Source organism: Saccostrea cucullata, unplaced genomic scaffold, assembly GCF_032062105.1.
Source record: "Saccostrea cucullata isolate Sc308-1 unplaced genomic scaffold, CSIRO_AGI_Scuc_v1 ctg8985, whole genome shotgun sequence".
In the NCBI taxonomy this organism is placed as follows: Eukaryota; Metazoa; Mollusca; class Bivalvia; order Ostreida; family Ostreidae; genus Saccostrea; species Saccostrea cuccullata.
The window spans coordinates 19,185-37,170 of record NW_026935504.1 but is presented as its reverse complement, the minus strand read 5'-3'; the positions used below and the strand labels follow the sequence as shown (position 1 = coordinate 37,170).

Below are 17,986 nucleotides of genomic sequence, written 5' to 3'. Positions count from 1 at the left end.
AAGATACATTCATCAAGTAAGATTTGCTTTTTGTATTTCAGAAACACAGAATGATGATTCTCCAGGTGAAAAAATGATAACAGAGGTCAAGCAGCATTCAGTGTCACAAGCAATAGCACAAACTATTGTGTTTTCCCTAGTTCAAAAGCAAAAACACCCTGAGTTTTTACACCACATGATACCAAATATTGTTATTTCCCCAGAAAAGGTTGAAATTATAATGTATGATTCAGATAATGATGTTTTACTTTGCAGCAATCAAATTCTTTTATTCAATTTAGACCACCCAGAAGACAGAACTCTTATTGATGAGACTGTTGTTATTCTTTGGATGGTTTTACATTACAGAATATTTTGTACTGGATTAAATAAGGCAAAACCTTATGTACTTGAAAGATGTAAATCAAATTTTAGAAAACTTGTTGCAAGTAAGTGGGATATCTATTCAAAATCCTTGAAGAGCTGTGTTTCTGGTTTCCCTTCTGTAGAAAAATGGCCAATAAGTGAGTTAATTCAGTGTGGTATAACACTTGAATTTGAGTCTGATGACTTTTGAAATAAAAAATTTACAAAATGAAGGTTTGTCAGAGTTTATTTTGACATAAAGCCAAAGGCTCAAGTGAGCTTTTCAGTTCAAAATTTGTCTGTTGTCTGTTGTTGTTGTCATTGTCGTAAACTTTTCACATTTTCATCTTTTTCTCGTGAACCACTGGGCCAATTTCAACCAAACTTGCCACAAAGTATCCTTGGGTGAAGGGGATTCAAATTTTTTCAAATGAAGAGCCATGCTCTCTTCCAAGGGGAGATAATTATGAATTAGTGAAAAGTAATGACATGTTTTAAAAATCTTCTCAAGAACCACTGGGTCAGGAAAGATGAAACTCATGTGGAAGCATCCCCAGGTAGTTTAGATTCAAGTTTGTTCAAATCATGACTCCGGGGGTAGGGTGGGGCCATGATGGGGGGTCAAAGTTTAAATAGGAATACATAGGGAAAAATCTTTAAAAATCTTCTTCTCAAGAACCACTGGGCCATGAAAAATGAAACTCATGTGGGAGCATCATCTGGTAGTGTAGATTCAAGTTTGTTCAAATCATGACCATGGGGTAGGATGGGGCCACAATTGGGGATCAAAGTTTAACATAGGAATACATAAGGAAATCTTTAAAATTCTTCTTCTCAAGAACAGCAAAGCCATGATTGGTCATAGTTGGCATCCTCATGTGGTGTAGATTCAAATTTGTTCAAATCATGATCCCATTTGAACCCACTTTAATATTGAATTTTTTCTATACTGAATTGATTTTTGCTTTTGTTTTACATAGCCAGAGCTCAGGTGAGCGATGTGGCCCCTGGGCCTCTTGTTATTTTCCTAATTATCTCCCTTAGTTTCATGGTCATATCCTTTGTTTTAGACCAATGAGAGCCCTTGGGCCAAGGATGCTCTGTGAAAAAATTGACAAGAATTTGTGGAGGAGTTCTTAAGATATGACCTATATTCTAAAAAGATTAAGCACACAACACAAATGGCCAGAGAATTAGCTCTTTAAGCCATTGGCTCAGAAGAGCTAAAAAAAAATTAAAACAATTTAGCATTGAAAAGATTTAATACATGATTGCAAATCTTAAATAACTTTTTCTTTATCTTCCCTTAGAAGAGCGTGTAGACGTTCCTTTGAACAAAATTGAATCCCTTTTACCCAAGAATATTGTCGCCCACCTTGGGTAGTGAAGATTCTAAACAACAAATCATGGCCATACATGCATGTGCCTGAACTTTGCGTTAGATGCTGAAGTTTCCAGTATGAATATCTTAGTTGCAATATCGATAGCATAACTGGAAAGCAACAAAGGTTTAACACTGATATATCTTTTCACCTCTTAAAATGGTCTTATGATAAAAAAAAAGTTCAATAATTACATATAGACATAACTTTAAGAAGAGCTGCGTCACAAGATTACTTTGATATATTTTTATATAATAAAAAATATGGACATAACAAACAGTATTCAAGCTCAAAAGTTTATAAAACAATACAAAATAGGAGCGGAGCAAACACGGACCTTCAAAACATCAGAGGTGGGATCAGGTGCCATGGAAAAGTAATGTAAGCTTCCTCAGCACCCTGTCAAATGCCAATCAGCTTACAGTGTTTCCATCCCGTGTAAAATCAATTAATTAAATTTTATCAGGACTACTCATGACATCCGTCCACATATAAAAGGGGGGGGGGGGGATCCTCATCCCGTCTCATAATAAAGACTTCAAAGTTCAATGAAATATAACAAAACAGACAGTACCACGCCTGCTAATCGATCACTTGCACAACAAGCAGTTGTGTATGACAATCAAAAGAGATCGATTTCCGGTTGTGCAGTTGATGCGAATAATTCCAGTGCACAGGTAGTAAATGGACTCGATTCAGGCAATAATTGATATTTTTATTAAAATATAAGAATGTGATTCCATGAGCAATTTATTTTTCTTTAATTTTACACTCTCATAAAACGCAGTGATTGTCGATTAGCGACTATATTTGTTTTGAAGCAAGGGCTGGTAGAGCGAAAACACTGATTGAAAACAGTATTCGCCGACTAAAATTCGTTTTAATCTCAACCAACCTTGCAAATTCAGTGTCCACCATGAGTATGCTACAAGTGCATCCTATCCACCAAAAACTGGGACTTCGATATGTGTTTAATTTGACAAATATTCGAAGAAAAAAACATTGCTTGTGCATGCGATCATTCAGTTGTGAAAGAGATCTCGGGTTATGCATGAGATAAAGGATAAAAAGTTACGCAAGTATTATACAATCTCCATAATTCACCTCTTATACTATTTTATTTTTGGTAATTATAAAGTGTTAAATATTGTCTATAATATGAAGACATCGCAGGGGCAGATCCAGCAATTTTTGAAAACAGGGGGGGGGGGGGGTTTGTCCAGGTGTCCAACACTCATGCATGTAGGCACTTCAAAACTGGCAACAGTGAGTTTTCAACAGTTCTATGGGGAACTTTGACCAGCCAATAACAAACAAACAAAACAAAAACACAAACAAGCAAGCAGGGCTCGGATTGCATGTGACGGTACCTCGGAGGAAAGCATATTAAACGAGGGAACTCCATTTATAGCGATCAGAAAGTACAGAGATTGAACAGCATGTACAGTGTATTTATTTTATTCGAAAAATTTTTTTTATTCAAAGTATTGATTTTATTTAAAATATTAGACGTAATAAAATATCCGTGGTTCATAACTCTCTCTCTCTAATCAAATAGGGGGGGGGGGGTCCAACCCCAGGAACCACCTTCTAGATTCGCCAATGATGTACAGTCATTTTTGCAAGCACATTTTGACTTTTTCAGCAGCAGCGGCCGATCTCTTATATCGGGAAATAAGGCGTTATTTTTCAAAAGTTCTTTAAACTTATCTAAATTTTAAAAACTTTCTTTAAACTGAGCATATATTGTTGTTGTTACAATTTCATTGTCATTTCTAATTGGGTAATTAAAAATATATGGTTAAATAGAAAGAGTTTACAATAGGTACTCCCCAACCAGAGAGTAATCAAGATATGAAAGGAAATCGTCATGATTTTCCAGATAATAAGGAAGTGGTTAAAGTTGCAAGGTGAATAAAAATTGAAAAAGTTTTTCAACAACACTGTAGTAAAAATTTCAGCTTTGAATATTTTGTGCTTCCCATGCATTGATGCTTTTGAAATAAAGAAAGTACTAGAAATGTTTGAAATTATAAATTTTGCGGCTGATTTGATGCTTTGCATTAATTTTATTTGGAATGTTTAATAGGGATATTTTTTATTGAACGATTATTTTGGATTTTTGACGATTTCCCCCTATGGTATACATGATGAATAATTAAATGTAATAGATATAATTTGTGAGAAAAAAAGTGTCCAACAAGTCCGTGGAGGGGGGGTCCTGTCCAGAAGCACCTGTAATGTGGTATTGTCATCTTGATCCTTTCCATCTCGATAACAAAATTCAGGATACCTATCTTCAAAACACCAGGAAATATTTACCCCTTGGCAAACACATATTATCGAGAGCCCGCCTCTTATTTTTTTTTCACAGACAGCATTTTTACTATAAAATATATGTGAAAAGAAAGCATGAAAAATTCGGTCTTTCCCTCCACTTTTGTTGCAGTACCGTCAAATAAAGGTAAGGTATGTTTGAGTTAAACAATTTCGTACTGAAAGAAAATGATACACTGCCCAGTGTATGCTGTTTTTTTTAATTTTATTTTATCTCTCTATTTTTATTATTAATTTTTTTTTTTTGCATACGGAATAGTCATATTAAAGATGCCTTGGATAATTCACACAAGATTTATGATTTAAATAATACACACATAATTTTTTACTGTAATTATATTGATTGTATAACTGAAACTTTAACCCCCTCCCCTAACAGATCTACTTCAACAGTTTACTTATCTTATATATCTTTTTTTCCTCAAAATTCAAATTATTTACAAGAAAATTCTATAGTTTTATGTTTTAAATTTTGCAAGACTACGTTATAATTATATATTATATAACTTTGTGAAATCCGGTAATCTGATTGGTCAATACGAAGTACTTATTTTTTAATAACGACCGCTGAAAGCGAATAATGACTCGCACGAGCTGCCTCGTTTTCACTTTCGCTTTAGATAAACATGGAAGTTCGCAAGTTTAAAACATATACTGAAGAACTCTGAGACTGATAATACAAAACAATTACTAGGATATTTGTGAATATTTTTCGAGAATAATAAGCACATACCATTTCATGGTTGAGTTCAACCTTTCCACTCGGCGAGCAGAGTTTTGACGCTGTTTACGCGATTACGGAGACTAAAGAAAATATAGACAAGCATGCCATGTAAGATTGTATCTATTCTTAGAAGACATAGGTATTTATATTTTGTCAGTGCATTTCGTCTGCAAGTGTAAACGAGAGCGATTCTCAATCTGGGGAAGGGGGTACTCTGTGTTATTCGGAGATAGATATCTTGCGTCATTATTATGATATGGGAAGTTTATTGCCGAAACAATTTCCTCTGATTAATATTCATTGAATTCTGAAACATTTACATTCATCTTATTTATGGATAATACTATCTCTGTAAATAATAGGATGATATTCATTGCACTAATAAATTTGGGAAATTATTATTTATATAATATAATAAATATGGACTCAATGCACGGTCAATATGCATTTATAATGACCCAAGATGACAGATATTGACCGAAGATAAATGAAGTATATCGACCTCGGGCTAGCGCCCTCGGTCGATATACTACATGTATCTTCGGTCAATATCTGTCATCCTGGGTCATTATAAATGCATATTGACCTACATTGAGTCCATATTTGTATAATAATGTTTAATTTTATTCGTAAAGTTTGAAACTTTTTGTCCTTCATCTCATGCATAACCCGAGATCTCTTTCACAACTGAATGATCGCATGCACAAGCATTATTATTTTCTTCGAATATTTGTCAAATTAAACACATATCAAAGTCCCAGTTTTGGTGGATAGGATGCACTTGTAGCATACTCATAGTGGACATTGAATTTTCAAGGTTGGTTGAGATTAAAACGAATTTTAGTCGGCGAATACTGTTTTCAATCAGCGTTTTCGCTCTACCAGCCCTTGCCTCAAAACAAATATAGTCGCTAATCGACAATCACTGCATTTTATGAGAGTGTAAAATTAAAGAAAAATAAATTGCTCATGGAATCACATTCTTATATTTTAATAAAAAATATCAATTATTGCCTGAATCGAGTCCATTTACTACCTGTGTACTGGAATTATTCGCATCAACTGCACAACCGGAAATCGATCTCTTTTGATTGTCATACACAACTGCTTGTTGTGCAAGTGATCGATTAGCAGGCGTGAGTACATCCATATGAGTCTAAGTCCTAGCTTAACATCTCTGGCCTAATAAAATATAGTGCATTGCGGTGGAGAAATTATACGCTACTTAATTTGTATTAGTTTACATTATTTTCTCATACCTAAGTCGCTAGTAATTTACAGTCAGTGATGTTGATGACGTAATAAGATTTGATCGTTGTGCTGAAACTGACGTTCGCTGCTCTTATATATAACCTTCTATAATGGTCACGTGATCACAACAACCAATGAATAATTGTCCTTTCTGGAGCAACTTTACATACATATTGTGTAATACAAAGAAAATAACATCGCTCAAAAATTCCTTTCTACATGTAAAGTAGGAGCTATAAATTCTATTCGATATACACAATAAAATAAGTTCAACAAACAATCTGTAATAAAACGGACACACACAATCCATGGCATAGTAATACCGAACAATAATGCATACACATAAGTCTTACGCTACACATTCAAGTTCCAAAACATTTCGTCAAATAAAACATAATAAAATGACAATACTAGTACTGCAATAAAATAACATTTAAGTATCAATTATAAATATTTGATGACACGGACAGTGTTATTTCGATAATGTTTATGTCACATGACTATTTTCTTCGTAAGAAAGATGGCAGGCGCCCAATTTACAACACATGTGATAATGCTGAAATAAGTAAGTAAATTACGGTCGTAATATGGTAGATAATGATGAAAAACTGACATATAACATCTTACTATCACTCTCCCTTACTGTCTGTTCAACAATGTTTCGCTAGATCGTCTAGTAATACAAAAACAGCATTGTTTACATAATGTTGAAGTGCAATGTGTATATATTGCATCAATAATTCAAGTAAACAATAAGATAATGAAATAACATGAACAATAAAATATTTACATTTCCAATGTCTTTGTCCGAGATAAAATTACCAATTGTAAATGTAATTGATTTCCTCATGAATGTCTTGGCGCGGTTCCAAAAAAAAAAACCACGTGCAGGGCGGGACAACACCTAGAGAGAAGCAGGCTTGGAGCCCGTGGATTGGCGGAATCAAAGCATGTAAATATAAGGAATAACTGTCAGATTTTTCAAATTCATGAAGATGATCAATGGATTGGCTTGTGTGATAATTTTATGCATAAACGCCTTCGGCGTTTATGCAAATTATCACACAAGCCAATCCATTGATCACTTCATGAATTCGAAAAATAAGACAGTTATTCCTTAAATATTTCTAATAATTTACAACTGGATGCTACTTTACATCACCAAAAAACACTCCACCATCAGCCTGTGATTAATATGCAATATTCTTAATTCCAACCCCCATGCATATAACAGTAAGCACCCCCTGAGCCCCCGCCGTGTGATCCTTTCCATGATCGAGAAATGACTGAAAAATTCGTCGACAATTCAGAGTATGTGTAATGGCCTAACAATAAGTATAAAAAACGTCAGTCAGCATTTGACTTAATAATATATATATAAACATATCTAGACAGTTGTTGGTAGATCATGTAATGGTTAAATGAATCTCAAAAATATATTTCTTACTTTTTAGGTAAAGAATATTTATTTAGAAAAAATCACTCTATTTGCAAAAAATAATCTCAAAAAGAATTAGAAATATCTTTTTAAACGTAAGTTGATCTTTAATTTTTAAAAGTAATTCTATGCAGTTAGGTTAACGACTTGTCATTTTTTAATATATGCCTAGTAAGTATGTTTCATATTTTAAGAAAATATGATTAAGAACATTTTTTTTCATGCAGCCATTTAAAAAAATTAAATATATAACTTTTTACTCGTACTCATTAGGGAGCAATTTTTTTTTTTATAGAACATATTCTTTGAATAAACAATCAGCAACTTCTGTAGAGATTTTCCTGTAAACTATAAAATTTAAGCGTAAGGTTTTCAGCTCGAGGGTTACCATGTCTTCAGTACCATACGGACTTCCCCTTGATATATTTTTTTTTTACATTTCCAATGTCTTTGTCCGAGATAAAATTACAAATACTAAGTGAATGTACATGTACTTTATTTCTACATAAATGTATTGGTTCGTCAATAGGCGTGGCTTAAAACAAATCACGTGCGGGGCGGGACAAATGTAGAGACAGAAGCGGGGTTTAGAGCAAGTGGGTTTGCGGAATCAAGAGCATGTATAAAATATAAATATAAGGAATAACTGTCAGACTTTTTTTATATTCCATGATGACGATCAATCGATTGGCTTGCGTGATAATTTTATCACACAAGCCAATCGATTGATCAAGTCATGAAACCAAAAAATTAAACAGCCATTCCTTAACTATATACTATATATGGAAGCTGCTGTTTCAATAATCAACTAAATAATAAAAATCAAAACATATAAACAAACAACAAACTATACAATTCCTCCAGGTAACGGGGGACATACCCATGCTGGAGGAAACAACTTTCCTCAGTAAGAGGATGGAAGGACTCCTGGGAGGAAGGAATGCGTGGAGTAGGATTTGTTCATGGTCATATGTTGAAGAGGAAAGGAGTAGTTTCACGAGACCTAATCCACGTTTCAAACTGGTTGCCCACACTTGCACATGTCGATGGTTGATGGTAATCCAAAAGGAATACAACCATTGGATGGAGTAGATCAATCGAGAATGGAGTTCCCTGTGAAACAAAAAACGTAAAAGAATAATAATTATATGGACTCGAGTAGCAAACTTGGAATGAAAAATAATGCTTTTGGTATATGTAGATGGTCAAAAGTTAAAGAGTAAAATTTCACAGAACCTAAAAATAATTTTACGATTGTTCAATTTAAACAGTAAAAATTTAAGCTCCAAGCTTCAAACGAAGGTCAGAACATGTCTTAGTCATTGTAAAAGTGAAGATAACGAGTAGTCATCGATCTAAAACAAATTCTATAAATAACAAGTGCGTGAAGAAGGCTTAAACGCGGACCCCCTAGTAATTCCAGAGGTGGGATCAGGTACCTGGAGAAAAATTCACCTGTTGACTGATCACACCCGCCATGAGCACAAGCTAATGTTCAAGGATACATTGCATGAAAAAATCTAGTATAAAAGCTAAAGCTTAACATAAAACCAAAATACTACCCAATGATAGGTTATATTTGCAAATAAAGTCATCAGAGGTGGGATCAGGTGCTATGGAAGGGTAAGCATCTCCTTCTCGCTGTGTGTTCTTTGTGATCGAAAATTAACAAAAAAAAACATCGATAATTGAGTGTGTAAAAATGGCCTAACAATAAGTGTATAAAAACGTTGGTCAGAATTTGACTTATATTTGATATAACAAAATTATTCTGCAATTAAAACAACCCAAAATTTTGTTTTCTGAAGACTTTCAAGTGGATGCTATTCCACTTTTTGCATGTCTCACAGTTGATTTCTTTCTTTTCACTACCTTTAATTTCTTGGATGAACAACAAGAAATTCGAAAGTATTTCATACCAACTGTAAATGCATAACAAAAATTTTGCAAATTTATAAATCTAATTGTAAAGAAAGAAAAAAAAACTCAATTACACTCGTCCTTCAGTCAAGTTGGTTTCATGTATTTCTGAGATATTGGAAGAAGCTTTTTTTTTTTTTTTTTTTTTAATTTATATTTTTTATTTAGTAAGAAATAAATCATTTAGGCTTGCATGTTATTTCTATGTACTTTTTACACACGAATGAAAGTTACAACACAGCATTAAAAAGAGTGACAATTTCTTACTTTTTTTCTTTCTAAAATTCAGGTTTTTTTTATCAACACGTACGAAATGACTTCAAGTTTTGTTATGCCCACAACCACAAAGGGGCAAAAAATTTAAAACCTTACAAGTACTTCATGTGTTAATCAAGAAACATCATATGACAGTCATGTGATACATTGCAAACCAACAATAACATCCTATAAAATGGTGTTCTTCTTAACACCTTTCTTCAGATATCGATTGGACAAGCATCAACACAGGTATAAATAGGATAAATATGAAAACATTACTCAGTGCAGCCGTACTTCTAGCAGTGTTAGCGTGCTTTATTGAAGGCCAAGCTACAAAACCGCATATTTTGCTTGTGATAGCTGATGATTTTGGTTACAACGACATCGGGTATCATGGCTCGGAGATTAAAACTCCGAATTTGGATAAACTTGCTGGGGAGGGGATCAAACTGGAGAATTATTACGTGCAGCCAATCTGTACGCCTACCAGAAGTCAACTAATGTCTGGACGTTATCAGGTATATGAGGGTCCTATATTATAAATAGATCTATGGATTGTTAAATTTTGCAAATAAACCCCGAAACGCTTGCACCAAAGTTCATACTTTCTCCCTTAGTGATATACATTAAGTATATTTAAACTAGTAATTATTGTAAATTTAATTAAATTAAACAATGTTAAAAGTTTTACTTTCATTTTCGCCAAACAGCCTAAATATTAACAACCCAATAACGCCAGTAGGGTGGTGGTTCCGGTGTGCGGATCCAAGTTAAATACATTTTAACTGAGACTGAAAAAAAGATTTCAATTGATTGCATGTTGTTTAACGTCCCTCTTGAGAATCTTTCACTCATATGTACGCCACCACTTGCCGGTGGAAAGCTGCAAATTTTGTCCTATACTCGGCACTCAAGGTCATTGAGCAGGGAGGAATTTTCGTGCCAGCACCTACTGCGATACAGGAACTCGGTTTATACGGTTTCATCCTAAGGACCGGTCTCCACGTCCCGGGATTCTAATCGCGACCTAAGGATCAAATCCTTTCTTCTCTACTCTAGAGCAGACGCTCTAACCACTGCTCCACGCGGGCGACACTGACAAAAAGCAAGCAAGGTTTAAACATTTTCTCAAAACATCACTAATGAATTATTTATTCAAATGTCGAGACTGACCTAAGTCGATATAAAAAGGATGACGTCCAATATATGAGTGAAAAATTCTGTCATGGGACGTAAAATAACATACAATCAATCTTGATTGAATGTCTAGAACGTCATTTGGCTATGAACCCGATGTTAAAAAGAAAAACAATCCAGTCGGGGGCATGACAATAGTGGAAAAACTATTGATAACAATATGAGCTAAGAATATATATCAGTGGCGGATTTAAGGGGGGGCGCACCCGGCGCGCGCCCCCCCTAAAATTGTCAAAGTTAGCGTAAATCAAATATGTCTACTTGGTAGACCTCATTTTCACCCTTCAAAATCTCTAAAATCCAGGAGCTTCCGGGGGCTTCGCCCCCTGGCCCCACACCAGGGCTTTGGTAGACCTCATTTTAACCCTTCAAAATCTCTAGAATCCAGGAGCTTCCGGGGGCTTCGCACCCTGGCCCCCCACCAGGGCTTTGGTAGACCTCATTTTAACCCTTCAAAATCTCTAGAATCCAGGAGCTTCCGGGGGCTTCGCCCCCTGGGCCCCCACCAGGGCTTTGCCCTGGACCCACTGGGGGCCTCAAGGCGGCCCCCAGACCCCTTGCCTATTTTGGCGCCCCCCCTAACTCCAAATCCTGGATCCGCGCCTGTATATTTAATAAATTAACATAGAAAACATGCATTTTTATGCGCCCGGATCGAAAGATCCAGGGCGTGTATGGATCGAAAGATCCAGGGCGTATATTGTTTTTGTCCTGTCTGTCTGTCTGTTTGTTTGTTTGTCCCGAACTTTAACCTCCACCATAACTTTTGAACCATGCAAGATAGAGACTTCATATATGGTATGCATACTCCACTAATTAAGCTCTTTCAAATGACACCAAGGTCAATGACCTTGTGACCTTGACTGTGACCTATATGCTAAAAATAGATTTGTCTTCAAACTTTAACCTTCGCCATAACTTTTGAACCATGAAAGATAGAGACTTCATATTTGGTATGCAAACTCCACTAATCAGGTTCTTCCAAATGACACCAAGGTCAATGACCTTGTGACCTTGACTTTGACCTTAATGCTAAAAATAGCTTTCTCGGAACTTTGTTGCCGCCAGGCGCATAGTGTTTCACAAACACATCTAATTACCCCTTAAATCATCAGGCAACGAACTCAAATTATAATTTTATAAAGAAATAAACATGCTTAAAGAAAACTTCAGTTATTTATTTAAATATTGCAAGTGCCTTAGTTTTTTTTTATATATATAATTTTTTCCCCTAATAGTAGTCTTTAACGTATAAGCAGGTACCTTTTAGGCCTTATACATATGAAGTGAAAAGCAAAATATTTTTTTTTTCTTAAAAAATGTAGACACATACTATTCCTTCTTTTATCCAATAATTAACTCGATTAAAACTTAAGATACTTTTTGGTATGATTTTGTCAGCAGTGAAAAAGAAATATATTTTCGCCCACGCTTGCGGCTTGCGCGGAATTTCAACTAGTACTCATAAAAAAATCGGTCAATAAATGTATACTATAGTAGAACATGTGCAAGTTTGTTTTCAAAATGTTTGAAGACAAAACTTTATTAAAACTGACTTTGAACTCGTCATAAATAATCTGAGAACAGCACTTCAATTAAAGTTGCTGTCAAAGTGGTTTAGTAGAAACTTATTTGAGAGGTTATTGGCTTATAATAATAATGAATAAGAGGACGATGTACTTACGTCACAGATTTTTCTATGACTATGTTCTATTTTACTGAAAGATGGTATTATCCTTGAGTTAAATGGCTAATTTTTTAACCGTATAAATAGTTTTGACCGGATAATCTGTTTTAAACGTATTGAAAATTGCCATATCTAACGTATATGTAATTTGAAAAAAACTATATATAGACCCATATGAGTAAAAAGAAATAATGCATTTTATGCAGTGTATGATAATGCCTTAATATGTTTATTAAAGATACATACTGGCCTTCAGCATGGCGTGATCTTTCCTCCCCAACCTAACGGATTACCCCTAGACAGCCCGATACTACCAGAAAAGCTCAAAGAAGCCGGGTATGCAACTCACGCGGTGGGGAAATGGCATCTGGGATTTTATAAAAAGGAATATCTCCCGACAAGCAGAGGGTTCGACTCTTACTTTGGTAAGTTAAGATGATACTGTTAAATAACATACTTTCAACGCAAAATATAAGTACACAAATGTACGTAAGAATGAATGATTATTCAAAAAATAAACTGGTAAAGATTCGTTTTGTTGACTTTAGATTTCTGTCGATTTTTTTTTTTTTTTTTTTTTTTTGATTTATGCACCTCATTTACATTTTCCAGATGAACCATGTTAAAATCTAAAAAAAAAAAAAAAAAAAAATACCAGTTTGGCCTATACTAAACAAACCTTTTAAACGATACATCTAGAAAGGCACACTCCTTTCCATGCTTCTGGTGCTAAATTCTACATTTTCTGATTGATTGCATAGAAAGAAAAAAAATTGAGAATGTCTTTAAAAATTCGAGCTGTACATAATTTGCACAAAGATTTTTGTACAGGTTTGGCTTTTTATGCCCCAAAATTAACGTACATGTATTATTGTTCTAAATTTGCTAGAACAGGAATGAAGTATACAAATTAAATAAATCACGAAAGGAAACGGCATAAAGGAGGACCATTTTGATAAACTTATGTCATTAAAAAAAGAAAAAAAATTACAGGGCCATCATTTTAAAACCAAATCGTGTTCTTTGTAACCGGACAGGCGCGGATCCAGAAATGTTTTCCGGGGGGGGGGGGGGGAGAGAGAGGCACCCCAATCCAAAATAAAAAATCCAACCCAGGAATTTCTTGACAATCAAAAAAAACAAAAAACAAAAACAAACAAACAAACAAACAAAAAAAACTACACTCGCCCAAATGTTAAAAACCTATTTCGTGGTGGTGATGGTGGTGGTGGTGGTGGTGGTGGTGTGTGTGTGGGGGGGGGGGGGGTAGTCGATGACTTGTACTGCTTCAGACCTTTGACTTTTCATACCAATCTAACACAAATTCCCGTTTACATGGGGGGGGGGGGCTGCGCTTTTCAAGGGGGTCCAAGGTAACTTTTTTTCTTGCGTTAGTATATAAATTTAATAACCTTGCAAATTCCAGGGGGACCCCTCCCTCTAGATCCGCGCATGCAGGGATATAGACTACCGCAACATTTGGTGTAAGACTATTAAACTCTTAGATAATAAAGTAATGTAATGTCATTTCAGTCCCAATTTTATTTACTATAATAGGGTACCTGTCAGGGGCCGAGGACTACTTCACACACGAGCGATGTTTTGGGAAAATGTGTGGTACAGATTTACACGATAATACAAACCCAGCTAGCTATTCCGGACAGTACTCAGCTCAGTTATTTTCTCACAGAGCAGCCGATGTTGTCAAAAATCACAATACAAATCAGGTACTTTTAAAATAATTTAACTAATGTCTTTTATTTGATTATATTATCCAGTTGATATATGTAGTCTTTCACAAAAGCTGTGGAGGTATAAATAACGTCAAATTTTATGAAACAACTTGCCCCTCGAAGACGGATCTAATCAAATTATTAGTTTCCATGTCATTAGAGTACCACAGAAAAAAATCATTATTTTTCAATTTGACTACACAAAAAGGTATATAGATTATGACGGAGTTGTCTTTAGTATGTGTTTCATAATGAAGCTTGAGCATTATAGTGATTTTGTATTTGCAATTAACATGTACTTAAAAAAATAATTGATTAATTTGTTTGGTATTCTGAAATTAAAGTGAATTATCAAATGCTATTTTCACAAATAATATAGAATAGTAATGAAAAATGAATTTTCTTTCATTAGATCAACACCTTTGTTTACCATTAACAAATATTGTTATTATACGTGTATTTCTTGTCATGTGTTTAGAATACAATAAAAGTCCCCTTTACTTTACAGCCTCTTTTCCTGTATCTCCCATTCCAATCCGTACATGCCCCGCTACAAGTACCAGAGCAATACACAAAGCCCTACATGCATATAAAGGACGTACAAAGAAGAACATATGCCGGTAACAATTACCAGTATTATTATTAATTAATAGACTAAGTATGTTTCAAGCCAATTTTTATTACGATAATATACACCAAAATCAAGGACAGTTAAATACAATTGAATTCAAGTCAATTTAATTATTTCGAGAATTTACACAAAATTCACAGACAAATTTTTTAAACATGTTTAGACAGTTCTTTCGATCGCATAAACCAAATTCTTTTACAAATTAGATACATTCTCTCTCTAATGCCTGGCGTTGTCGAATTGTTTCCCCTAAAATTGTATAAGTTTTGTATCTTTATATAAAAAAGGATGAAATTATAAATTTATACTTGCATTTTAATGTTAAGTGATAAAATGAAAATTACAATGTTCAGGAATAAACTACTGTTTAAATGTTGAAAGATTTCATATTTGAAATCAAAATTAATTTAAGCTTTTGAATATAAAACACGAACTTTATCAGTAATAGAGAGAGGTGGAAAGAGAGAGAAAGTTCAATTTTTCTTTCTTAACATTGTAATTTTTTAGGTATGGTGTCTGTTATGGACGAGGCTGTAGGAAACCTTACGGAGGTTCTGAAACAGAAAGGGATGTGGGATAATACTCTAATGGTGTTTTCAACAGGTAAACTGTTGGTTAATATAGCACTGTTTTAGAAGTTTTTATTGAAGTTTTACCATCTACATTCTAAAAAACTTGGATAATCTGTATAAAAAGCTTTGGTCAGAGTTGGACACACAGTGAAAAAGAATGTTATGAAATGTTAGAGATCGTCAGTGGATTTCCACAAAAACAATTTTTTGGTTACTTTTTCGAACATATAAATTACGTTCTGAACAAAACAATAACAGGAAATTAACCTACCTTTTGTATACTTGTAAGTCATGAAGAAGTAACAGCTACGTTGGAATGAACAGTCTTAATTAATTATGCCTGATCAGTCGTCTAAAAAAAAAATAAGGACAGTTGCAACACTGGGATTATTACAACATACAACAACGTCGAATCTGTATGGAATTGAATAGAAAATTTAATGTTGAAGAAATAAATCTTTATTTTTCCCATAAAAAAATTCTTCAGCTTTTTAAAATTCAAATTCAAATTTTTAAAGAATTCCAATGGCAAAGAAATGTATGAGCATATAAACTATTTCTGAAACCGAAGGGCACATCTGCAGAACATGCTTAATTGTAAGCAGAGATAACAAATTTCTTTAAAATATAAATGAAGAGACCAATGAAAAGAAAAACTTACTTAAAGGTTTTATCTTTCAGGTCAATGAAATCTCTTAGATAATATGAAAATTTCACATTTTTTGTTGTATTTTACAGATAATGGGGGACAAATTCATGCAGGAGGGAATAACTATCCCCTGAGAGGATGGAAAAACTCTCTCTGGGAAGGAGGTGTTCATGGAGTAGGGTTTGTTCATGGTCAGATGTTGAAGAGGAAAGGAATCGTTTCACGAGACCTAATCCACGTCTCAGACTGGTTTCCCACACTTGTGTCAATGGTCGGCGGTAATCTAAATGGAACACAACCATTGGATGGAGTAGATCAATGGAGAACCATAAAGTACAAACTATCAATAAAATACCGAATTTATCGAAATTTAAGAATACGAAGAAAAATGCTATTCGTGTAATTCATGTCTTGTAGCGATGGTTCAACGCCCAGTCAAAGGAAATCAATATTACACAACATAGACCCACTTTACCCACCAGTGGGCCAAAGGCTGCTTTCAAGCCCATTTGACAATAGAATACGGGCGGCTGTTCGAATGGGAGACTGGAAGCTCATCACGGGTTTTCCTGGTGGGTATAACATAAGATTTTGCAACAATTTCAATCGCAAGAGTTTCCCCCTTTTTATACTTTCAAAATGTAACCTATTGACACTTGTGGAAAAGGTTACAGCATCTAATAACTGAAACAATGGTACAATTTTAATGAAAATGTAAGCCATAAAAACTGGAAGGAAACGTTTTGATTATGTTAATTTTTATAATAATCCTTATTGAGGATTCTAAATTCTTTTTGAAGGGTACATGTATACTGCAAGCTTAACCGACAACAAAATGTTTTACGAAATGCAAGTTGTAATTTTGATTTGTGATGAACTATGTCTTTCAGCATAAGCCAAAATCATGGTAGTAACTACTTATGATATAAAATCTGCTAATGATGTAGCATTAAATGAATTACTTTGAATATTGTTTTATTCCAATTAAAAGTTAAAAAATTATCATCCCTAAACAAAATTGAATCATTTGTGGATATTGCACCATGCAGTATTATTTTTAATGCAGACTGTCATGAATAGATGTGCTATTTTATTAGTTTCGATCATTTTAAATAGATTTAAGAGGTTTTTTTCATTTTATTAATGATAACAACATATACAAAGTTGTATGTCAAGCAACATACTAGTAATTGCTTATGAGATAGTTTGATCTCAATGTGTCATTTTCAGGAAATGGAAGTTGGGTTCCACCACCTCATATGAAATCTCAAGAGATGCCAAAAATAAAGAATGAAGCTGAGAAGAACATTTGGTTGTTCAATATCACAGAAGATCCTAATGAACACAACGATGTTTCTAGTACTATGCAACACGTGGTGATGAATATGTTGGAACTACTAGCCCAGTATAACAAGACAGCGGTACCCTGTCGGTACCCTAACATAGACCCTAGAGCTGATCCCAAATACCACGGGGGATACTGGGGCCCCTGGGAGTAAATGTTTCACAGAACATCGATATCTGAAACGACAAAACAAAGCCAGCTCTCAGCACCATCGAAATTATGTGGATGACTTTTATAAGTACATTTGATTTACAACTAGATTTTATATTGTGAATAAAAAACCTTGAAAAGATATCATGTTATCTTTATTAAACTATTACGCCCAGATATCTAAACAGAAGGTCACAACAAAAGACTTCTTAAATAAAAATAAATAATTTAATTTCAGTTGTAACACGACATTTGATTGGTTAAACGGTTTTATCCATTTTGTATAACATAACTTGCCTATGTCAATGAGTTACGTCAAAAACGTATTACTCCGCTTGACGTTAACTTATGAAATATATGTTATATT

At 34.2% G+C, this 17,986-nt stretch overlaps 2 protein-coding genes across 2 annotated transcripts in view; both read left to right on the top strand.

Annotated features, from left to right (window-relative positions):
- Positions 1–556, top strand: part of LOC134243062 (uncharacterized) — a 28,928-nt gene extending 28,372 nt beyond the window's left edge. The window contains exon 4 of the mRNA XM_062725281.1: positions 42–556. Coding sequence (XP_062581265.1) covers positions 42–556 — 515 coding nt within the window. The remainder of the gene's footprint in view (positions 1–41) is intronic.
- Positions 557–9,869: 9,313 nt separating this feature from the next.
- LOC134243060 (arylsulfatase B-like) lies at positions 9,870–17,761 on the top strand. Its single transcript, XM_062725279.1, has 8 exons — positions 9,870–10,173; positions 12,778–12,964; positions 14,097–14,266; positions 14,781–14,892; positions 15,411–15,506; positions 16,214–16,457; positions 16,542–16,696; positions 17,355–17,761. Exons 1-8 carry the CDS (start codon positions 9,922–9,924, stop codon positions 17,621–17,623), a joined length of 1,485 nt encoding a protein of 494 aa, XP_062581263.1. The 5' UTR covers positions 9,870–9,921; the 3' UTR covers positions 17,624–17,761.
- Positions 17,762–17,986: the final 225 nt, after the last annotated feature.

Coding starts and splice junctions, on each gene's coding strand:
- LOC134243060 (XM_062725279.1), top strand. CDS start 9,922: ATGAAAACATTACTCAGTGCAGCCGTACTTCTAGCAGTGTTAGCGTGC. Junction 10,174..12,777: donor TAATGTCTGGACGTTATCAG/GTATATGAGGGT, acceptor TGTTTATTAAAG/ATACATACTGGCCTTCAGCA. Junction 16,458..16,541: donor GATCAATGGAGAACCATAAA/GTACAAACTATC, acceptor CATGTCTTGTAG/CGATGGTTCAACGCCCAGTC.